The sequence below is a fragment of the Melanostigma gelatinosum genome (genome assembly GCF_949748355.1).
Source record: "Melanostigma gelatinosum genome assembly, chromosome: 2".
Lineage (NCBI taxonomy): Eukaryota > Metazoa > Chordata > Actinopteri > Perciformes > Zoarcidae > Melanostigma > Melanostigma gelatinosum.
Window position 1 is genome coordinate 12,466,560 of NC_136635.1, and position 24,471 is coordinate 12,491,030.

Genomic DNA, 24,471 nt, shown 5'->3' on the forward strand with positions numbered 1-24,471 from the left:
TGTGCTCTGAAGTGTGGCCTGGAGAACAGTCGCACGTCATCTGCACTGAGCCCCAGACCTCAGTAGCAATAGTGTGAAGCAGGCAGAATTTGTTTTCACTTATACTCCGAGACACAGAAATGAATATCAGAATATCTCAGTGTTGTATAATGCCCAAGAAGGAAGACTGTCCAAGAAGGGCGATGAAAAAAGGGATAAACGTTGATGGCTTTTCACACTGCATAAGTCAGTTCATCTTTTAAAATTGTAATTTGAATAGCAACAAGGCATACAGTAAGTCAGCTCATAATGATCAACAGTATATTTACATTCAGTATCGGTCTACTTGTTGTTCACATCAGTATGAGCCACATCATTTTAAAGTCACAAATAAGCGAGCCAATAAGTCATGATGACATGCTAATCAGGTGGTGCCGTACCACGTGGATCTATAGCTGTGGAGTACAACACTGACAATGTTTGGTTGATGAGAAGCCATGTGTCCTTGTTGGATGAGGTCATTTTATTCGGTGCAACAGGAAGATTGTAAAATTTTACATCTCGTTTTTGACACTAAAAAGGGGTAAGGCCTAAGCCTAAATGTCAACAAGCACAGTTTGTAGCTTCCAGTAAGTCATCATTGCTTATAAATAGTTCCAATGAATCTGCTCCGGACGGTTCCTGAATCACGGTTAAATCATGTTGACGGTAAAGTCGACCGGTAGAGTGAGCCGAGAGGAACTGTCTGTGTGAACACAAGACATCCAGCATATCCTCTCCCGTTGAGTGGTTGGATTGCAACAGAGGGCGCATGCAGACCATCGGGCGGTGCATTCTTAGCTGGGGACTAATTTTCTGTCCTCCACTTATCTCTGGGTAAACAGCACCGCCCCGATGCTTGTTTGTTTTAAGTGTCGAACGATCCATCGCGCAGCGCCGGGCTCGATTGACACTGTCTGCTGATCTGCTACTGCGGATTGCTCAGAATAACACGGCTGCTCGCTAATTCCCGGCTATCGGGGCTTTCGCCGAAACACCGAGAGAGTATAGGGTCCAAAAAGAAAAGCCAACAAGGCAGGCAAGAACGCGGCGCCGCCGGAGTCCGCACCCCACAATGGCTTCAGGAGACCTTTACGAGGTAGGATAAAAGCCTGTCCAGGGAAAATGCTCTGTAATATTGACGAATAATGGAATTAGGAAGTAAAGGGGAGGGCGTCGCGTCTGTAAAAAGCGGTGTACTAAGCCCTTTAACAGGCGAAACTAACCCTTCTCGTGCTTTGCGAAGACGAGGTTCGTTCATTTCTGCTCATACTTTGTGTCGCTTCTGATGTACTTTTGACGTAATTCTTCGCGGCCGTAGTAAATCGATAATGTGTCATTTTACGGGCTGAACTCCTCAGCCTGCCGCCGAGTTGAAAGTCGTGGTAAAGTGACAGCAGCGCTGAGCGGACGAACATGGTGAATCGCTCCAGACGGAGTGATGGCTCTCAAGGTGCGCATGCCATGCCAAAATAGATTTAGTCATCACAGCCTTTCCAGCGGTGTGACTGTTCCGCAGGCTGTTTGGCACATGCGACGAGACACCAGTTTATTTCTACCGAGCGGTGCAAACAAGTCCGTGTGAGCTTCTCTCACGGTTGATGTGCGAAATTTGTTAAATTATGAGTCCCGACAGTTTTTTTTCTTTTTTTTTTGCGTAAAAGTTGCCCAAATGGCCAGCAGGAAGGTCACGCTGCCCTCGAGCGCAACATCACTCAGGACCCGCTGCCAGAGTGAGCATGAAGCCGGATTTCTATATCAGATTCACTGACTTAAGCACTCGCTGTCATTAGCCGGTGTTCTCCTGACATGGTGTCATATGTTTTAGGTCATGGTGACAGAGAGATGGTGGGTCAGTGTCTGGTGACTTATATGTCAAACAAATATAGTTGGACTCAACAAGTTATATATGTTTTAAAGTAAATTGCACAATTCAGACATGCCAGAAAAATGTATATCTGAAAAAGAAACTTGGGGCGCTCTAAAGAGTGTTGAAGTAACACTGCTTGACTGCTTGACTATGATGAGTAAAGCAGGACATATTTTAGAAGCCAATAGGTTGGCCAGGTTTATAAACCGTGTCATTACAGGTAGCCCTGCAGGCTGTAATATTTGTTTCTTTTATTATTGCTCTTTATCCAAGAGACCCATTTAATTTGGAAAATCAACACAGTGCTGCAAATGAGAGGATCCATGGACTCAAGAAATCAAATCTATAGATTTGACAGAAGTATAAATTTGCATCCCCGGCCTCTTGAGTCCATGTGTTTTGGCTGTTGACAGTTGTATTTACTTGAAAGGTTTTCCGTCACAGTATATTACAAATTGGATTTTAACTGCATATTTTCAGCTTAATTAATTAGGCTGCTTTCAGTTGGGTAAATCTTCATGCATTCATACAAACCAACTGAGCTGCAAAACCTGTTTGTCTTATGCCTTATGCAAGTCATATCATTCAGTAATTACGGAGAAGCTAAGTGGGGGGAAAAGCATTATTGTCAGCCTCTGACTTGTATGGAGTTGTGTGAGTTGTGTACGTCAATGAAGTAGTCGCAATAAAGTGCTTTTTGTATTTCAATTTGACGACTAGATTAAAAATGCTGTTCATTCCATACAAGCAGCTGGTTTTATGTGTAACCTGCCTCGTGTGGCAGTGTTACCCTGTGATGACTGGACATTGACTCATTTTCTGTGGAGCTGGTTGTTTGATCAGCGTTAAACAGGTTTATTGCTCACAAAATATGATTTCTCTGTGTTGGTAACAATGCTTTGGCAGGTATGGCACATCAACAGTCTGTTAAGTCTTTGGGTTGTTTCCCTACTGACATGACAGCAGCTCCATCCGTGATAGTTCTGTTTAGGGTGACCAGAATTGATAAGCTGACCGGAGTTTGCTGGTGCCATACAGCTTTTATTTAAAAACATTTGAAATATAGAAAACAGTGTTTTCTGTTGTTGGACTTTATGGCAGGTAATGATTTTGAAGAGTCTGTGCAGGGAGTGCCAGCACCAATAAACTAGCTAATACTGTTTTGTAGAGGTGGTTTGTTTGATGGAGCTGTAAGAGAGTGTTTTAAAATAGGAAGTTAGAAGATACATCATTTAGAAAGAAGATATTCACAAATGCGTTGGGATGAGCGAGCAGTGACCTCCAGAACTGAGTGAGAGAGGCTGAGACCACGTTGGGTAAAATTCAGTATTCCTCTGGTTTTGTCTGAATTCATTATTCAGTCAGTAAGAGCTCCAGTTTTGAGCGTTCCTAAAATTCACGGTCACTCTGATCTTCTGCGTGCCTCGTCTGTAAACTAGGTCATTGTTCTCTGTCTCAATGGAGAAAAGGGTAGTAAGTTGTGTTGAACAGATATCCTGACGTCAAGCTATCTGATGGCTGATGTATGAAAGCATGTTTTGCACAATTGTGGACAACTGTAAGGTTTTTTGCTGACTTTGTAAAATGCATTGAGGCAGCTGCATGGTGAATAAACGGAACAATGTCATTGTCAATTCCACAATGTAGTTAAGAAGACAACAGTTGCTGGGATCAGTTGCTGTTCAGAGATGCTCACTGCTCACCTGTTTACTCGGCGCGTTCAATACTTGAACATGCTTGCACACATTAGAAGAACAAAATTATCTTTAGAGCCAAACTACTTTTTTAATAAATGTAACCTAAGTTGAGGTTCCCCATATTCTTCAGAACCGTCCGTTATCATGACTTTTTGCATTTTGTTGTTCCCAAAATCTGAATTAAATAAGTAAAGTAAGCTTTTTGATTTAATTTACAGACTGCAAGATACAATTAAATGTTAATGTTCATTTTTGAAACGTTGAAGGCTAAAAGATATCTTTGATCTCAATGGGACAAACCTGGTTAAATAACGGCTGAATAAAATGAAATTAATCTTTTTTTGTTTACAACAAACACCTGTTAAAAGAGCAATGTAGAGGATGAAGAGGAGTGGACCAGGAACTGAACCTTGGGGGACACCTTGAGAGACTGGGCCTGTGTCAGTGTTGAATTTATTGATGCTAATGAACTGGTGGTGGTCGAAGAGGTATGATCTGAACCAGCAGAGGGCTGTGCCAGTGATGTGGAGGGAGGACTCGAGGCGGGTAAGGAGGATGGAGTGGTTAATGGTTCCTAAGGCTGCACTGATGTTGAGAGAGTGGTCATCATAGGGAAAGAGGAGGTCGTCGGTGGCTTTGATTAGGGCAGTTTCTGTGCTGTGATGGGATCCGGATTGAAAAATAAGACTACTACAAATCCAACTTCAGGAGGAAAACTTTAATATTTTATTCTGTGCTAGATTCCATCAGAAGCCTGCTGGTTAATATGAAGGTACACAATCGTGAAAATTCACAAGATCTAGCAAATGGTGTCCCTTTGGCAGGCAGTGGATTTTTTTATATTTACTTCAGTGGAAGTTAGAGGGGACCTGACATTGCCTGCTGAATGTTAAACCAGAAACGGAGGATGGTTGGAAAGTTTTTAAATAGTTTTTAATGATGCTGTGGCTATAACTACGGTACCCGTGATTTCCTCTGAAGTGTTGATCGCATTAACAGGAGTAAACAGCCTTTGATGTGTGAACTGCAGGGGAGCCATTGAAATGAACAGGAGATTTGAATGCTTACGGAACCAGATAGCGTCACACTTTACCATATAGCAGCATAGTAAAGACTCATGCAAGGAAATCAAAAGTGGAGAAGGCAGATAAAAGGCCCAAGTTGCATACACAGACAAAAGCGGTTTAGTAACACTTGGCGCTTCAGTAGCTTGAAGAATGGAGGCGGGCATATCCTCCCACAGCTGCCAAATGCTGTTTCAGCATCATCTAGCCCAAAGCATCGTGAGAGGAACATACAATGGTCTGTCAGGGATGTCGAGAGACTCGAGACAGGTGTGTAATGTACACCCTGACATCACTTGTGGGTGTGCTTACAGGTGCAACAGAGCACAGGTCTGACCACACTCAGTCGTGCTTATTTGCACCAATCAAATGCAGCGGAACTCGCAAGACTAGGACGTAAGACCCACGCTACATGCACAACCAGCAAACACATTCCCTGGAAACATCAGACCGATGACAGTTGACATCAGTGTGCTATTTTCTAATTACAAAGAAAATATTGTATGCATATGCTTCAAACCAGTGTAAAAACAATTACTACAGTAAGTACCGTAAATAAAACACATGCTGCTCTATTTGTCAAACAGATGCACCAGGTCGGAGTCAGTCATTGCATCGAGTATGCATTTCAGGGAGGATTGCACAAGTAATAGGAGAAGACATGAACTCGGCTTAGGTCATTTGCGACCATCAGTTATGTGTGGGAAATTATCCAACTCTGCAAACCAGTCGTAAAATATTGCCCAAGTGGGATTCACAAGAGCCACAAGGAGGGTTGTGGTGGCAAAAATAATATGTGGAATGTAGGGCTATATATAACTACCAAATGTTTATTAGAAAGAAAGATTAAGCAATTGGGGTTAGTGATCAAGTCGATGCCAACATTCTGAGAAGGGTACTGTAGATACAGTCAGGACTCGAGACTACCGGCATCCCATCGAGCCAGGGCCAAACGAAAATGTGTTTGGGACGCAGCAAACTCTCAATCCACGTGTCCCGGGGATGCACCCTGTTTTTTTCCCAGATAATGCTGAATTTGGGACAACAAATTTGTGGTTCGATCGGCCGGAGGAAAACGAGTTAACGTTAGATGTTAGCAGCTGGTAAGCACAGTCCTGCACGGATTTTGATTTACGTGATGCGCTCAAGCTCTATTCAGTAAAAATTAGTATTGGGTAAAGGAAATTCTAAAAATGATCGTTATGTTAAAATGTAATCTTGTAGAATTCATTTTTGGGCATGAAACTTTAGTAAACACAGTTGTATGAAGGAGATGTTTTCACCATAGACTGTATGTGAGAAGTAGCTGTGGTCACCCATTGGTTTGTGGACTGCCATTTTAAAGCTTTTTTGGCATATTGGCCATCAAAAGGCAAATTGTTGTTTTTTTCTGCTCATCGAGAATGCCCCTCAGATGAGCTCCTTCGCTCATCTGAAGGCGCACATAGATAATCCCTGCAGTGCAGCTGTCTAGGGAGCAGCGACACCGGTGCGCTACCAGGGTTTGAAGCAGCTGTGTGCCTGAGTGGGTTCGGGAGACGGCACGCTCTCCAGACAGGCCCGGTCATGAGCGCCTCAATGTCCCCATGCTCATCACGACGCATCGTCGGGTAGACACGAACGTGTTTTGCCCATAGACTGTAAATAGAGACGGTTTTGCCACTGTTTTGCTAGCTCGGACCTCTCTGATGAAGGGACACAAAATGGATCGGTTTTCGAAAAAGCGATGTGGGAGACAACCCTGCGCCAGTAAAGGCTGAGCCTTTTGTGTGGAAATATGTATCATTTTTGGATTCATAATGGCAACTACTCACTGGGGGGGGGGGGGGGATCACCTTTCAGATACTGCAGAAGTGGATGAGGAATCAGCCGTGGTGGAGGAGTTTTCCGCCAATACTCTTATTACTGGAGTACTTCTGTAGCCCCCCCATGTCTGACCCATGTGGGAGGGCAGATTAATTCCCCACCTTGCAGTCTATTGGCAGAAGATTATGCGTCAAGGCTGAGGACAGCATCGACAAAACATCCCAAAGGCCTCAATTCAGTGCAGACAGTTGGCTAATGCCCGATACCCAGCAGAAAGCGGACTAGACGACTTGCCACCTGTAGAACAGGCAACAGCACCATGGACAGTACTAGCGGCAACCCGTTTTTACGGGACTAGATGCATCCTTTTTCCTGCACTGGCCTATAATTGTAAAGTGGCAACCTGTAAATATCACTGCATAAAACCTTGATTTATATCAACCGTACTTTGATCTCGAAGCAAATGTCTCCAAAAGGTTTCCTTTAATGACAGAGATGATGGGGATCTTCGGCCTTGTGGCAAAGAAGAGAAGCTTTGATCTCAGTAGAAATGGGCACCAGACATTTCAGTATGAACATAAGGGAGAAGAAAAATGATTTGTGTCTGAAAAAGTATTCATTGGTCAGTCACAACACGTAGTTATGACAATATACTTGAATCTGCATTCATGATTGTCATTTGAGGTCAATTCAACAAGCTGTAAATGCAACAATAATATATTATCACCTTATAAGGTTCTTATGGTAAACGTGTTGTAAACATTTTCTCATTCAGCAACAAGGCAACATTAGCTTTCATTTGGTGTTTCTGGCCATCTGGCCATTTAGGTTCAATACTGACTCCTGAGGGAAACGGCTGGCTCTTAAGCGGCTACATTCTCCACCGTGTTCACCAGATAGTGGTCACTAACTTTATCTGTTATTTGGTGCTGGACAGGTAGCGTACAGTCAGTTTATCAAAGCTTTTTTGCTGCTTGCTGTGGCCAGAAACAACACTATGAGAGTGGTAACACAGAACCAAAACAAAGGGGTACTTGCTCGTCATTATGAGGGGGCATTACATAACATAAACAGGTTTTAAGTCCCCAGTTGAACCCAGTTATTTCGAATGTTCATTTGGAAGTGAAACAAAACGTGAACTCAACCAAAATGTCTATTACTGCATGGGACATCCTCATAATATGTGTTACTTGCATATGATGGTCATTACATTTGGCTGAATGTTTTCAGAGGTTTTGGTCACACTGTAGTGTGTTAGTGTGGCTTGGATGTTGTCATTTCTCTGGACTGGACTGGACTGGAGAGGTACGGTTTTCTGGACTGGTTGGTGTGGGTGTTAGAAGAGTACGTCCACACATAGGCCGTTAAATCTGTAAATGCATCTCTTTCTTTCCATTTCAGCCCCCCACCCCCCTCCACTCCACTCTAAAACACCATTTTTCTCGCCCCCAAAATTTTCTAAAATTGTTCTCCGAGTGTGCGAGAAATTGGTGGAACAGTGTGTACGAGAAAACCTGACCTTTTATGCAAAACAATGATATAAGCTGTCCAGGGAGGGTTTTGTGTATGCGTAGCAGCAAAGTGTTAACTTGTGTTAACTCTAACTCTCTTTGTGAAAGTTCATTTCAAATGTCAATACAGTCAAACACACAGCATATCTGTTGTCATAACCTGTATTTATGCTAATTCTGTCCGTCGATGTAAGGACCATAAAATAACAATTTCTTCATTTGTTGTCAGTCTGTTCCGTCTTTGGATGGCGCTTTCCTCCAGTTAGAATTGTTTCGTCTGTCCCACATACCATATGTTGGCCGTGATGCTCAGTTTTGTTTTTTGCTAATTCGTAAAGAGGAAGAACGCGTTTGATTGTTCAGGCTTTTCACTATGGGCAGAGGTCTCTACGAAAATGACCCAGAATCCCTTGTGCTAACACGATAATAGTGCTTTGTAAATTAGACGGCTTATTGTAGACGGAGTCTTTTCAGTTAGTTTGCTGCTTGAAGCATCAAGTGTTTCTAAACCGCTCCAGTCTGTGTGAAGTTTACCCCAAGCTTTTTCCTTCCTTCTCTTCCCTCCTTACTTTGCATGCGTCTCTCTCTGCAATGCTGTTACGTGTAACACTGTTTGGGACTGTAAGCAACCTAATCGTCTGCTCATTTCTGTGACAGCCCTGCGGCTCACCCATCAAAGGCTGTTTACTCCCGTTAATGTGCGCAGCACATCTGAGAACACGACGAGCAGTTATTACCACAGCTGCACTTAAGACTCTGATGAAATCTTCCAACCATTATCCATCAGAGTCATGGCCCGGATGTATAAATGTCCTAGTATTGTTCAACAGATAAAACGTACCAGTCTTGAAGACTAAAAAGCTGTATTCAGCATGTATCGTCAGAGTAACTGTCAAAGACTGCTGTAAAATCCGAAGAGCCTTACATGAGGTCTGAGGGTGTTATTGCGTGTGATTCTTTTATAATGCAAGTCATATGTTTGTCAGAATAAATGTGCCACCATGTGAGGGAATGTTAAGAAACCTTATGTATCCAACCTAAACCTGCGTGCAATATGTCTGCGATGTGTCAACAATGGTACAATGGGTGAATTAACACATCTAGTCACAATATAGTGTATATCAATTACCAGTCAATGGAAACTTAACATTTGGAGTTGACTTCCAACCTGTTGAATGAACATTATTGACTGACATTAAAGACTCTAAAAGAGGGGCGTCTGTACTTAAGAACACCCAGAAATCTTCCATTCAGAGTCTTCTGGAGTGAGCCTTCTGAACTGCAAATCTAACCAACTAAACACAATAAACCATGATTATTTGAGTGATAAGACACACGTATTATGTGAAGTTTATAGATGACACTATCATAGTAAGTCTTTTAGAAAATGATGGAATACGTAATTGCCTAGTTTTTAATGCAACAACAGCTATTACCTTAATTAAAACACACATTTATCTAATTTAAGTCATTTTACCAACAAAACAAACAAACGGAGGAAGACACCCGGACTATTTCTATTTCATTTCCACTGAACTGGAGATCTTAGGTTCAAATTGTTTTCTATTCTTACTTCATGCTTTACCTTTAGCTAAGAATTAGTGTAGTTTCCGGTTACTGTCACTTTTTACACCGGGTTTGACATGGGACAATATGATGTCATGGTTATCCTGAACAAAATAAATGCGATATTATCCCGATAATCATCAAAATATGCTTAAAGCTCTTAAAATGGGCAAAACATACAGCCATCACTTTAACTTACAATTTGTTAAGAAACTAATGTTTTTTTATTGCATGGGACACACATCTTTTTGTAGAGAACATCCTTTTTTAGTAAAAATATTAGAATCTTAAATAAGGTAAAAACAAGTCTCCATGAATACATAAATACATTTAAAATAAAATAAAACATGTTTTGATTCTGTTCTTTCTTGCATGATAACTCCTGTACTTTTATATGTTGCAGCTTTTTCCTAAAAACAATGTATAGACTGATGCAAAAATAATCACAAGTGTGTGTCAATGTCTGTATCTGCAGAGACCCAGTGCCAGTAGTTTCTCTTTGCTTCTTATTTTGCTGTGTTTATTTCTGGGCATCAGCCTTCGGGCAGTGGGTGTGAAGCCCCCAGCCAATAGCAGTGCGCAGGTGAGGTCTGAATCAAAGCATAGCGACCGGGTCACGTTGCTGTCTCCGTCTCTCCTCTGCTCTCTGTCTGTGTCATGGATGTGTAATGAGCTGTGGGTCTGTGTGTCTGTTTGACCCAGAGCGGGGGTGAGACACACACATCTCGCTCTCTTCATTCACTCTCTCTCTTTTTCTACCGTGATAGCGAGAACTAGACAGCTTTTCCAAGTCATCTGTATCGTCCCATCCCTTTAAGTGACTGTGTGAAATAGTAACATTTGCTGATGTGTTGTGCTGTCTGCTGGTCTAATATAATTGTAAAATACACAGGCATTTCCAGTTTGGGTTTGACCTCAAAAAGTTGATGTTGAAGGTTTCTTCATGATAGCAGCCTGCAGCTCATCGCAGCTCAGCTCTGGTCTCTTATCTTTCTTCTGCAGGGAATTAGCTATTATCTTAAACTTGACATATATGTCACAAAATGTACCTTTTGTAAGATGTGACAGTCCCAAGCAATGTCTATGATCCAACACAAAAATACAATTCCACATGAAACAATATGATAAATAATCATCCCAAGTATAAAGTTTAGCCTGTTGGTGCCATTACTGCCCAAAACAATCATCCTTCAATGCTGTGGCTGCCAGACCCACAATGCAGCTGTGTGTGGTGCTTGGAAATGAAATACACCCGGAGGCCGCACACTCCCACAGAGCCCTGCTTTTCAGCAAAATTGTTTTATGAGCTGTTTAATTTGTATACACTATATTAATGCCATTTTCTGTTTTTAGAAATGATTTAACATGTAACGGTCTTTGTCTAATACACTGTGAACATTTGTGCTCATCAGGGTAATCAGTACATACAGTTCATGTTTCTTTATTTCTTAAACACAGCAGTGTTTAGAGATTGGAAAAAACGAGTTATTCTGGTTAATAAAAATGTTTTTAGTAATGACAATACTGTCTCTTTATGTGTGCTATGTTCAGGTGGAGCGGATTATGGACAAGAGGCGGAACAAGAAGGGTAAGTGGGAGTACCTGATAAGGTGGAAAGGTTATGGAAGTAAGGAAGACACATGGGAGCCAGAGCACCACCTACTGCACTGCGAGGAATTCATTGACCAGTTCAACAGCTTGAGACTGCACTCACACAAACGGCACAAGGTTCCAAAAAACCGCCAAGAGCTCCTCATCACCAGCCAGCCATCTGCTACAGAAAACTCCAGAGCTCGGTCTGAGGCCCGAAAGAAGAAAAGGACTTGTGGCCCGGCTGTTGGGGTTAGAGTCGGAGCTGTTCTAGGGATTGGAAGTGGAGGCTCAGTACCCACTCAGAAGCAGAGGAAGGTGGGTGTTGGACCTGGGAAACATGCTTTAGGGGACAGAATTGGCAAAGTCATGACGTATAAGGCTCCTCCAACGGGAGGGCCTCACTTTGTTCCTCCTGCGAGGGTTCCTCATAACGGACTCCAGAATGGAGAGATGGATCCTCTCATGTACAGGACTGCAGCGAGGTCCCACAGACTGCCCTCTGACAGACTGGATAGAGAACTGGGAGGCATGGATACCACTGGACAGAAGTTCACCGCTGAGCAAGGTAAGTTGTTAAAAGATTGAATGAAATGAAAAATACAGGTCAGGTGGTGCTGGATTTATTTATTTTTGACAGATATTGACGTGTGTGTGTGTGTGTGTGTGTGTGTGTGTGTGTGTGTGTGTGTGTGTGTGTGTGTGTGTGTGTGTGTGTGTGTGTGTGTGTGTGTGTGTGTGTGTGTGTGTGTGTGTGTGTGTGTGTGTGTGTGTGTGTGTGTGTGTGTATAGAAAATATGATAACATTATAGCGAGCCAAAGTGAACCCCAAACTCCTAAGTTTTCTTACCAAATTAAGACAATAATATTTGATAATAATGCAAATAACTACTTATCAAACTCAGGAACAAAACCTTACTCAACAGTCAAGTAGTTTATTCCGCATGTTTGGATAAGGATGATAATTTATACTTTTGTATTTATCCAATATTTGTATTTTAGCACCCTTTAACAGACACCATCTCCCATAACCATCACACATTGAAATGACTCACAATTACAGTACAGGAAAGTGACATTAATGGTACAGGATAATGTCAAATGCTAAAATAAAATGTAACAGTAGCACAAGTAGAGGAGTCATAAAGTCAGCAAACTGACTCATTAGTTACACAGCAATATCTAGCTAAAGTGTGTTAACGTGAGCCACCATAAGCTACTGGTTCAGCGAGATACCGGACCACGTAAAGCTGTCAGTCTACTGAGTTGAACAAGGGTGTGGGTGTTTGCTTTGGGTTTTTTTGCTTTCCTTTTTCAAGAGAATATGTTTTTCTTCTTTTAAAGGTGACATGGTCTCCCTTTTAAAGGCCCCAGCTTGACAGAAGGCGTGTGTCTAATGTCCACCATTAGTTCAGACATTTCTGTAATAACAGCATGACAGCGATGACTAAATGGGTAGTTTGGAGACATCAGCGATTACAGTTGAAACATTGCCAAAATGACATAAGAAGAGAGTGTTGGTGGATATTCAAAAACCATGCGACAATGACGTAAATACCCTGGTTTGTAGTTGTTTTTTTTGCATTCTCATGAAGAAATCATTTAACTTTGTTGAAATCCCGAAGGTTTAATTTTCAAATAGCAACTGCTGTAGTTGCCAGTTTGTCTTACAAAATGGAAAGTAAACACCAGTAATTACCATTATAGAGACATATTTCTAATCGTAAATGTGGACTTAAATATAGTAAATAAAGAACTGTGAATTGTGAAGATATGAGGGGTGAGTTTACGATTATAACATGGAACAATTGCCGGAGCCCTCCCAGTCTCATTTCATAACTCTGAATCTCCAACTTCATCATTTCAGCGATTGTTATAGTTCAGTGAAACTGTGAGCAATCGATGTAATGGTGACGATGGTTTCTAAATGACCTCAACCACATTGTTGGCCTGTCTGTACTGCAATGTATTGTTGCTTATTAGCTGTCATACATTTATAGGCACATCTTGATTTATCTGGGCCGGGGTAAGCTAAAAGTATTGGCTAACATCAACCATGCAGATGTACCGGCTCGTTTTTAATGGAAACTGTAGTGGAAGGTGGACTTTTCTATATAAAAGTTCCTCATATATGAGGCAGCTACATTAGATTAGATTGCCATGAAGAGTGTTTTCTGTTTCATGATGGATAAATTCTGTATATTTTATCAGGTGCACATTTATAGAGACGTGTGCCGCCACGCTCTTAAAAGCTCCCGCTACGGTTCTTTACAGGAGCAGCTGATAACTCCTTTACATTTCTCTCCTGGGTCACAGTCCATGGCCTGCACCACTATAGTTAATCATTACATGCGTGTTAGAAAAGTCATTCCCGGCTTGTTTAACAGAAAATCCAGATCAGAACGGTTTTCATTCATATCCGAATAACAATAAACTCATGTCAGCGGTAAAATGAATATGCTTTGTCCATTCTCACTGTCCATAATACCCGTTAAAGGAATGTTTTGTCCTCTTGGTGCAGGGTACCTTTACTGTTCCTTTTTAGATACAGAGAGCGTGTGTATATTGGTATGAATTATGTGCTTATGATGCTCTATCTATGATTTTTGGTGACGCTGTTTCTTATTTCCAAACTCCCATGAACCTCAGTCATGTTATTAAATGTTTTCAACTTATGGCCAGAATGTGAAGTTGAAAATAGAAAATTTCCTCTAAAGTTCTATGAAGAGTCCGTCAGATGTGCACTCATTTCAAAGCAGCACAGCTTGATCGTGAGACCTTGTCCTCTCTGTGAGAACATTAGGACTATCAACCTAACCGAGTGGCTATTGGTCTGGCAGCCATTATGGATCCTAATTACCTAACCCTTGAAAGACTACCCGCTCACCTCATTCAGCACCCTCAGCTCCACCCATTAATCTGCCGCACTGGCAGAGGGTGTCTCTGTGATTGTCCACTGCAGCAGAATGTGCACACAAGCTCAAACTATTTGTTTATTTTTTGCAAAGGATTGTAAGAAAAGGAGTGCCATATATGACAAGCAGGTGTCATTCTCGACGCTGGTTTGTTTGACTTTAGTTCATGAAACGTTCCCTTCAAATTTCTGTCTCATCACAGAAACATAATTTCCATAACCTAAGGGGGCTATCAATTCATACTGCCATGATACCATTACCTTTCAATAAGCTTTGGAAACACATGCATGGATGTTGCAAATGTCATTCATTTTACAACAATGATTGAGATGCTGGCGTCTCCGTGACAGTCAGCTAGCTAATGGTAGCACTCTGCACCAATTTCTAAAAGCACCAATTGTCCATAAATGTAAAGCATGCTGTTGTCACGTGTCTGGACCACTGTCGGTGAGACCAAAGCCACATCCTCTTGTGCTACGACCATTTCAAATCACTGCTGCCGCTAAGAACGCTGAGTATCCAGGCTGATCTCTGTTCATGTATCCAGGCTGATCTCTGTTCATGTATCCAGGCTGATCTCTGTTCATGTATCAAGGCTGATCTCTGTTTATGTATCCAGGCTGATCTCTGTTCATGTATCAAGGCTGATCTCTGTTTCTGTATCCAGGCTGATATCTGTTCATGTATCCAGGCTGATCTCTGTTTATGTATCCAGGCTGATATCTGTTCATGTATCCAGGCTGATATCTGTTCATGTATCCAGGCTGATATCTGTTCATGTATCAAGGCTGATCTCTGTTTATGTATCCAGGCTGATATCTGTTCATGTATCCAGGCTGATCTCTGTTTATGTATCCAGGCTGATATCTGTTCATGTATCCAGGCTGATATCTGTTCATGTATCCAGGCTGATCTCTGTTCATGTATCCAGGCTGATCTCTGTTTATGTATCCAGGCTGATATCTGTTCATGTATCCAGGCTGATATCTGTTCATGTATCCAGGCTGATATCTGTTCATGTATCAAGGCTGATCTCTGTTTATGTATCCAGGCTGATATCTGTTCATGGATCCAGGCTGATCTCTGTTCATGGATCCAGGCTGATCTCTGTTCATGTATCCAGGCTGATCTCTGTTCATGTATCCAGGCTGATCTCTGTTCATGTATCCAGGCTGATCTCTGTTTATGTATCCAGGCTGATCTCTGTTCATGTATCCAGGCTGATCTCTGTTCATGTATCCAGGCTGATCTCTGTTTATGTATCCAGGCTGATCTCTGTTCATGTATCCAGGCTGATCTCTGTTTATGTATCCAGGCTGATCTCTGTTTATGTATCCAGGCTGATCTCTGTTTATGTATCCAGGCTGATCTCTGTTTATGGATCCAGGCTGATCTCTGTTTATGGATCCAGGCTGATCTCTGTTTATGTATCCAGGCTGATCTCTGTTTATGGATCCAGGCTGATCTCTGTTTATGGATCCAGGCTGATCTCTGTTTATGGATCCAGGCTGATCTCTGTTTATGGATCCAGGCTGATCTCTGTTTATGGATCCAGGCTGATCTCTGTTCATGGTCTTCCTTTGTAGACATGAATTGAAACACTCTTCATCTGAAATTCCCTTTTGTCAAACCCCAGATAATTCTGTTTGTTAGAAGAACAAACCCAGATTTATTGAGTTTAACTGTAATTTGAATTGTTATATGTTTCAGTTTAAGAAAGAGGGATGATACATTGCAGAACTTTTATTGAGAATTTGAACATCTAATGGCAATTTCTCATATCTTCAGCTTTAATACCATTACTTGTTTCTGTAATACCCTCGAAGAAAATTATCTGTTTTTTTCTCATTCAGTTTGCTATTGCTGTTTCTATCAGCGACCAACTCAAAAGTGAAGTTCTACTGATTTTTGAAGGGCCGACTGAAGCTTCACTGCATTATTCATGTTGAAATCACTCATGGTTAAAAACAGACTGAGGCTCCCATTGAAGGCATTTGGTAGTTTAAAGTCTGTAGCAGAACACAAAAACATGACTTTTTTCTTACATATCACACCCACCTTTGTATTGACGTTAGCGGAAAAAAAGTTTTAAAAAAGGCATCGCATCACTCATCACTTAGCTCCGGTGAGAAAAGCTGTGATTGTGTTCCTGAGTGATGTGTGGCTTATTTGGGGTTTTTTGTTTCCTACTACTGCATCATTATATCTTAGATGAAGGACTCGCACTGCTTAACTCATGGTTCTTTAGTCTTTCATCCATTCAGCTGATGGCAGTGCAGAGAGATTGGGTTACTCAGCTTTCACAGTAAGCTTTTTTGGAATGTAGGTGAATTGTTTTCATGATGGTTCTCTAGAGATTGCACTGCACCCATAAGTCAAGGTTCCTCTGTGCGAAAAGGCCTGAAAATGATGAAAAGTAATGACTTCAAATGTGAAAGTTTCACAAAACAGCAAAAATATATTCAGCACTGTGTATGGTATCCAAGCTTGAAATATGAATGCAATCAACAAAAGTCTAAATTCAACGAATCCCGCAGTGACAGCGAAGATGTCATGCAGATGAAATACTGTCACGTGACTCAGAAATAGGTGATTGCTATCTTGGTAAATTAGTGACATGCCGCTGTAAATTTCCTTGAAAAGATAAATTTAATATAGAAAATAACTATCAAATTCAAAATAATCAACATCCCTGGGAAAACAAGACAACTGAATTGGTACAAACAGTGTACACTTGGTGTGCATGTACATATATCTGACTCTATTCAAAGTTTCTTTTAATGACGAATTTTAGTTGCAAATAAAAGATCCTAACTTCTGTTTTTCCAATAAGTTAAGAAGTTCTGATTATGTTTCTGTCATGGGGGGTGGGGGGGGGGTGTTCATTTTCAACTCTATCAGAAGGTGTCTAATAGCTACACAAGTCTGAAAAGACTCTGACCTGTTGTGTCATTGTCTCAGGCTCCCCTCTGGCCAATGGCAAGATGCATCTACACAGCTCAGTAAAGCGGAAGTTGGCCGAGGAGAAAGGCTACGTGTTCGACAAGCGGCTCCGGTACAACGTGCGACAGAACGAGAGCAACTGTCGATTCCGAGATATCGTGGTCAGGAAGGAGGAAGGCTTCACGCACGTCCTGCTCGCCAGCCAAACAACAGACAACAACGCTCTGACACCAGAGGTGAGATCCGGAATGTACGTTTGTCCCCTATGTCTTTGTGTTTCTCTGGTATGCGTCAATGGATGAAGTGTATGTATCGTTGCCATGGAGCTCTGGTTGGGAAATGTAAATGAGAAAAGTTTCCTCATTAAGTGTTTCAGACATGCCCTGGAGCTATGCACTTACTCCCCAACTGCTCCAGGGAAGCTTTTTTTAAGAGACAACTTTAGAAAACTGTGGTTTTATTTGACAGCTGCCAGGTGTGAATATGTTTAGCTGGATTAATCCTACACAGGGCATTGTTGAAACGGAGCGTGTGTACTCTGCAAAAAAAGGTTATGAAATATCTCCTGGGCTCTGTCCTTAATACTGACACCGAATTTCCTCAAAACTAGTAGAGTAATTAGCGGTACGTGTAATCCAGCAATATGCCATCTGTTGTTATTGCAGCCATTATGTCAGTTGAACTAGAGAAAATGATGCAGAAGGTTCATAGAGCATTATGTCATTATTCTTCAAGAGAACTGGAGCCCTTAGAAGTGGCCAGATTTCTAAACATTGCCACTGCTTGCTATGTAGAAATAACACTGACGTCTCTGCAAGGGATTACAACTTTGACGCTAACTTTTCAGTTTTGTCCAATTGGTGTCGGATCATTTGGTACAAACGGGCAGTGAGCAACAAGATCTAGGGATCGCTGCCAGAGAAGGATGGAGAATCATGAAAATGTGATATATTTAACATGGTAAAGAAGAGGACCAAACAATTCAACCACTTGTTTGCTCCACTTTTACAATGTTGTCCAGATACGAACACAGCTGTTAAAATACAATGATTCATTTTGCTTGTGCGATAGTAAATAAAATGCCATGAGGACTGAAAACAAATGTTGGTGCTTGATGAAATGTTGACGCACAAAAAGTGTTCAGTAAATGATTGATGGATAGTTGATGTATCGTTACATTGAACACATGTAGATAGGACTGGGCAATACATCAATAGTATATGGATATAATGATATGAGACGAGATGCCGTCTTAGATTTTGGATATCTTAATATGGTAATATGGCAGAATTGTTGTCTTCTCCTGGTTTTAAAGGCTGCATTTCAGTAAAGTGATGTCATTTTCTGAGTTTACCAGGATGTTCTGTTATTGGCCTTTACCCCGTCATTACATCTCATTTTGTAATGGACCAATGGTCAACCCTACAATATTGTTGCATTATCAATGCAAGGTATAATATGGTGATATTTGATTTTCTCCAAATCGCCCAGCCTTACGTGTAAACATGGACTTTCTATTTTTAGATTAGGTCTGCTGGTGGACCAGCTGAGTCTTCTCCACAGGCATTTAGGGTGTGTAATATTGGGATCTGGCAGGAGCGGCTTTGGTTATCGTTAAGTATGACAATGTAATTATTGATTTTTATACAATTATTAATATCAATAGGATTATTAACATATATTAATAACAACAGGTCACCACCCTGAGATCAGGGAGCAATAACCAAACTTGATTACGTCTCAAAATTTGTGTTCACTCAAAATGTCAATAGTCAAAGAAGTACCGGTACTATTCCACATTCAGAGTGAACAGTGAAGGTTTGAATCCGAGCACTGACTAAAACAACCAGCTATTATCACAACACATATACACCAAATAAGCACAGAAAACTGCTCTTTGAAACTATAACCGAGTTTATTTATCTCTAACAATACCGATCAAATATCAGCAATATAAATATACAAACATCGATGATGCTACTTAAAAGCAACAAGCGATCGTGTGTGTGTGTGCGTGTGCGTGTGCGTGTGCGTGTGCGCGTGCGCGTGCGCGGTCCCGTCATGCCAGACTTAACAATGGCGGAGCGGCTGCGATTATTTAATGGCTAATAAGACACACAATGGAGGCCGCACTTACACGACACGTGTGTATGACACACCGTAACGGTGTATATGTGTGGGTTAGTTTGAAAAGGAGAAGAAAGCACTCAAAACAAGACCGATCCTCACTGCAGCAGTAAAGCACAGTAACTGTAGTTTTATCACACAGGATCCCAACTGGCAAACTCTGTTCATCGTACTGATAAAATGCAGTCTACCAACTTTACTCGTGGTGGCGGATTTAAACAAAACAAAGCTCAGCAGTGTGGAACGAAACTATTACAGCAGCAAGAAGCTCATCAGTTATGTCACACAACACTGAACGGGACTCGGCGGACCGCAGCATACACAATACACGGTAAATAGTACAGTGAAACCAAACACTGTTACCAACACACTATGACCCATCTCTGCCCAGACAAAAGCCTCTTACTTGAGATCACTTTGTAGTGGTTTCTTGGGACTTGTTCGGCAAAATTTCTCCTGCCAAGGACCTTTGACCAGCGAATTTAGAACTATTCGGGTTTTTTTTATTTAAAGGCACCAACGTTGTTTGGACGGCACAGGGTGAAGGTATGCGCCGGTCTATATAGCCCTGGTGATGTCATGGTCGTGTCACCGGGACTCCCTAAGGTTCCCGTGGCTCTCGTCCAATGAGGCCACCAGCATTGTGGTTTGAACCAAATCTCACACACAGGTGAGATTGTAACGCCTGACGGCGAGTTGGCGCCGTTCCACAGTTTAGGCTTTGAATTTTACATGCAGACCTCTCTTTGTTCCAGCCACATGGTGAAGTCTCAACAGTTATCTACAAGCTGTGCTCATTGGCGTTTGACATGTTTTCTTCCTGTCTCCTCAGCAATCTGTCGATCACCTGGTAACTCCATATCAATCAAAGATTTAGTGGCAGAACAAACCGTACATTCTTCATTCAGGAGTTGTGCTGTGATTAATTCTAATCTGTCACAGTGATGGACGGGGATGTACAAGGTCTATCGGAGCCTGTAATTGTAACTAACACTATTTCTGAGTGATTACGTGTCGACTTATGATTGCCACTGTCACAATGTGCTGCTTTAGATGAGCCATTCTCAATGAAAAGGTTAAAAACAATGACAGCTTGATAGTGCTGGGATGTCTGCAACATGGAGTGTGGTTGAATGTCTCTCCGCTCTGATGCTGCAGCTTCTTGCATTGTGATGATGATCCACTTGTAGAGGCTGCCTGCAGGAAACTACCAGCCGGTGATTGGTTGCTCATTTCCACACTTCAATCAACAACAAGCTGCTCCATTTAAATTCCCCCTAGAAGTGTTCAGTCACTTGCTTTCACAGTTCAGTCGAGGCTTTCCCCAGTCGTTTTGCTTTGGGACTTTTTATGGTACCTATTGCAACATTTTGTATTCTTTTTAATTTGATAAAGATATGATTTATGAATTATGACGTTTTCACGATCAACATGCCTTTATGTTGCAATTCCTCTGCACTTACTTACTTAGGTATTGATCCTGCAAAGTGAAAAGGCCGTTTGTCATTCAGGTCGATATTTACGGTACAATTTTCTTTGCTGATTTAATAATTAAGCATGTCATAAAGAAAGTTCTAGTTTGAAAACGTATTCTACTGCGAGTTGACAATTAGAAAACACTGGTTTGTTTTATACAGATTCATTCGAGGTCTGTTCATATAATAGTGAGTTTAGCCTCTGATAATGGAATACGTCTTAATTAATCACCCACCTCTGGATCATAAATCTAAGTGAACAGGATTTCCCCCCCGTCAGATTGTAGGATGTGTCTTAGAGGGGGGTTCTTGCTTTGATACAGCGACGTGTGCACGGCAGGCCGTCCTTCACAGGCAATGAAGTGGCCTACACTGTGTCTGTGTGCGCACATGTGTGTACTTTCATGTGTGACAGTAAGCCCGGTAAGCTGTGGGCTTATCAAACAGCTCCGATAGCTCCCTCTCTGTCGCTCAGTCTTTGAAGCTACAGGAACAAGAGAGCCTGCCGACGTGCCTCCTGAATGGCTTTCGAAAATCTTCAAAAATGTCCCTGAACATTTTTTTATCCAAACACTCCCTTGACCTGAGCTCTTAAATTGTCCTCTTTCTGGCTTAACACACATTCCTGTGCTGTGTGACTTTCTGATGATTATATCGAGCGACACAATGAATACAATAACCGGCCATTATATTTTGCCGTATGAATGAACAGAGAAGTATTTGACTATTATTTTATTTTTATATCAAATTGGAAATTGCTTAGATCTCTCTGAGACTTGACTGTGTCCTAAATCATTCCCCACTCACTGTGTAGTGCATCATATTCACTGTCTGCAATTGTATTCTTTTTATTTGAGTTCAAGCATCTCCATGGCACTCTACTGCTCTCTGGAGCAAACTACTGTCTCTTCTATAGGGAGCAGTGAATAAGTGGATGAGGGAGTGGTTACGGGTGTAGCACCAGAGAAAGACGAGCTAAGTCTGCTTGGAGAAATCAGAAACTGCCCTACAGAAAATTCAAAAGATACATAAATTATCTTAACTGTAGAAAACTGAAACTGAAAACAACAATCTGTCCTTCAATGAACAGAACAAAACACGAAGAAAACATGATTGATTGACTTATACCCACCCCTAAGGGTGTTGATTTCATTTTGAGGGAGCTGATGCTTGCTGCTGCAAGTTTCTTTGTTGCGGATAACACCTTTGTTTGTCTATGACTGTCCTTGATACATCTGCTCACTGCGCACGAGCGTCACTTTCACTGCTCTCTTCTTCCCCTCTGTTTCACAGACTGGAACCAGCATCTGCCCATCTCTGCTCCTTGTATCTGGGCAGGATTTTTAATTCACCTTGCTTGAACAATGTCACTCTTATTCTCTCACATCCAGTTAACACTGGGGACAGGTTATGTGCTTTGTGAGACATTTAGCATTACATTCACTTTAAGGCTGAATGGTTAATATGGGTCAAGGGTTATAATCTGATTAAAATGCAGCAAGAGTGTGGGCAGATTGACTGCAGACAGTGATGTGGTGGTTTGGGATTCCAGACTTCTTATCAGGTCGGCTGTCTGACAATGTAGGCTTGCTCTTCTTCCTTCACATGAGACGAAGGCCAAACTTGTTTGTTGATGCTGAACTGCTGAATTCTCTCCGTCTGCACAGAATGCTATATTGTTGAGGTATCATACTGCAAGTGCTGGCCATTGATTGCTTTTCTTTGCTGTTCTTTTGATGATTTCCTAAGAATTAATGAAGAGAGAGTAATTGGAGTAATTTATTGCATCTGATGAACAACTTTTCTTACTTATCCAGTTGGTCTCCCACTACAGCATACAAGTTAATTGCCGCAATCAGGCTGTCAAGGAAACGAGCTGCCCAGCAAGTTGTCATGTAAACATCTCATCTGCAGTCAGAGCTGCTCCGAGAGTAACGTTAACATTGCTAGAAACACCAAAATCTAACTTTTAAATGTTATATATTTACCATGTACATGTACTTTACCAACGGTGTTTTCTTAAGCAACAAGCATTCATGCATTCCTGGTGTTTGTCATTATTTCTACACCTTTTTTTGTTGAGTGGATGTCGAGCCTTATTTCTCAACCTTGCTTCATGTGTGAGCAGAGTTTAGAATATAATTTGCATCTCCTGTTTCTTTTTCAGATCATGAAGGAAGTGTGTCGAGCCCTGGGTAATGCAGCTGCTGATGACAGTAAATTATTATTGCTCAGCTCTGTGGGGACAGTTTTCTGCAGTGGCCTGGAGCCCTCGTACCTGATTGGCCGTCTGTCCACTGACCGCAGAAAAGAGAGCAGCCGCATAGCAGATGCCGTACGGTAAGAAGAAAGAAATCTCTCCACCATGAACACTGACTCTCTTTTCACTTGCCATTAGACCTGACAGAGTTGGTACTGATTGTTTTGTGGCCCCTTTAGGGAGTTTGTGTTGGCATTCATCCACTTCAAGAAACCCATTGTGGCAGCAATAAACGGACCTGCTCTGGGCTTAGGGGCCTCCATCCTGCCCCTGTGTGATGTGGTGTGGGCCAGTGAGAGGGCCTGGTTCCAAACTCCATGTGCAGCGCTCCACCTCACCCCCTCTGGATGCTCCTCTTACACCTTCCCCCAGATCCTGGGTGTAGCTCTGGTGGGTCACAGCAACATCAAGGCCTTTGGCGAACCCCACTTTATCTAATTGATCGATATCTTCCTGTAACCACCCGATTGCCCTGTATTCATTTACCCAAATCGAACATTTGGATTGCATGCCATATTGAAGTCACCCTCCTGTCCCCAATGACAGGCCAACGAGATGTTGTTCTGTGGAAGAAAACTCACAGCACAAGAAGCATGCAGTCGAGGTCTGGTGTCGCAGGTCTTCTGGCCGACCACATTTAACCAAGAAGTGATGCTGCGCGTGAAGGAGATGGCATCATGCAATGCAGTGGTAGGTCCTGATCTAGACGACCCAGATGGCAAATGTTTTTTGTTTTTTTTATGTAACCAAATGACATTCTCCCCTTTCTGTGTGTGTGTGTGTGTGTGTGTGTGTGTGTGTGTGTGTGTGTGTGTGTGTGTGTGTGTGTGTGTGTGTGTGTGTGTGTGTGTGTGTGTGTGTGTGTGTGTGTGTGTGTGTGTGTGTGTGTGTGTGTGTGTGTGTGTGTGTGTGTGTGTGTGTGTGTGTGTGTGTGTGTGTGTGTGTGTGTGTGTTTTTTTAAGGTTTTGGAAGAATCCAAATGCCTGGTGAGGAGTATCCTCATGTCAGTCCTGGAGGAAGTGAACGAGAAAGAGTGCCAGATGCTGAAGCAGCTGTGGTGTTCAACCAAAGGACTCGAGGCCCTCTTCAGTTACCTGCAGAACAAGGCGTATGAGAAGTGATCATCCACACCTGGAAAGCTGAATCGATGTGGGACAAAGGTTATCTCCAGACGGATATCCAGGATGACAACGGCGTGATCTCATACTAAAGGAACAGTTGCATTGAGGGTCTTTGTTTCCATCCATCGGCAGAGGGGATTCTCTGGAGTTCTGTTTGCTTACATGTCCACCAACAACAACTTCATTATCTTCTTCCTTTGTCATCAACTTGTATTTTATATTTATTGGACCCAGAAACTGTCCAGATGTTTATTCTAAGAGCAAAAGGGCCAAATGTGCACGGCTTAAATAAACACTGCCCGAGGTTCTTCAGGGAGGTACAGAGTGTTTCTGTACATATGCGCGACGGATGTGTTTATGAAATGATCAGGAGGCATGAAGTCAATGTACAGCACGTGATAATATATTAATATATATTCATTTGAAGTGTGTAAAAGAGTAACTTTCTGAATATAAGGGTTTTCTTTAGTTGCTTTTTGTTTTGAGCTGAAGTGCAAATCAAAGTTTG

General features: G+C 41.9%; 1 protein-coding gene across 1 annotated transcript; it reads left to right on the forward strand.

Moving 5' to 3' along the window:
• Positions 1–1,058: 1,058 nt before the first annotated feature.
• On the forward strand, positions 1,059–24,251 carry LOC306789291 (chromodomain Y-like protein 2). The gene is made up of 7 exons (XM_079285169.1): positions 1,059–1,117; positions 11,084–11,690; positions 16,999–17,216; positions 22,750–22,922; positions 23,022–23,232; positions 23,389–23,532; positions 23,805–24,251. The coding sequence occupies exons 1-7, from the start codon at positions 1,094–1,096 to the stop codon at positions 23,961–23,963; spliced, it is 1,536 nt and encodes a 511-aa protein (XP_079141295.1). The 5' UTR covers positions 1,059–1,093; the 3' UTR covers positions 23,964–24,251.
• Positions 24,252–24,471: the final 220 nt, after the last annotated feature.

What these genes read in the sequence shown, in the direction of transcription:
- LOC306789291 (XM_079285169.1), top strand. Translation starts at nt 1,094, where the DNA reads ATGGCTTCAGGAGACCTTTACGAG. An exon ending in CGCATAGCAGATGCCGTACG is followed by an intron (nt 22,923 to 23,021) that starts GTAAGAAGAAAG and finishes TGGCCCCTTTAG; the next exon opens with GGAGTTTGTGTTGGCATTCA. An exon ending in AGATCCTGGGTGTAGCTCTG is followed by an intron (nt 23,233 to 23,388) that starts GTGGGTCACAGC and finishes CCCCAATGACAG; the next exon opens with GCCAACGAGATGTTGTTCTG.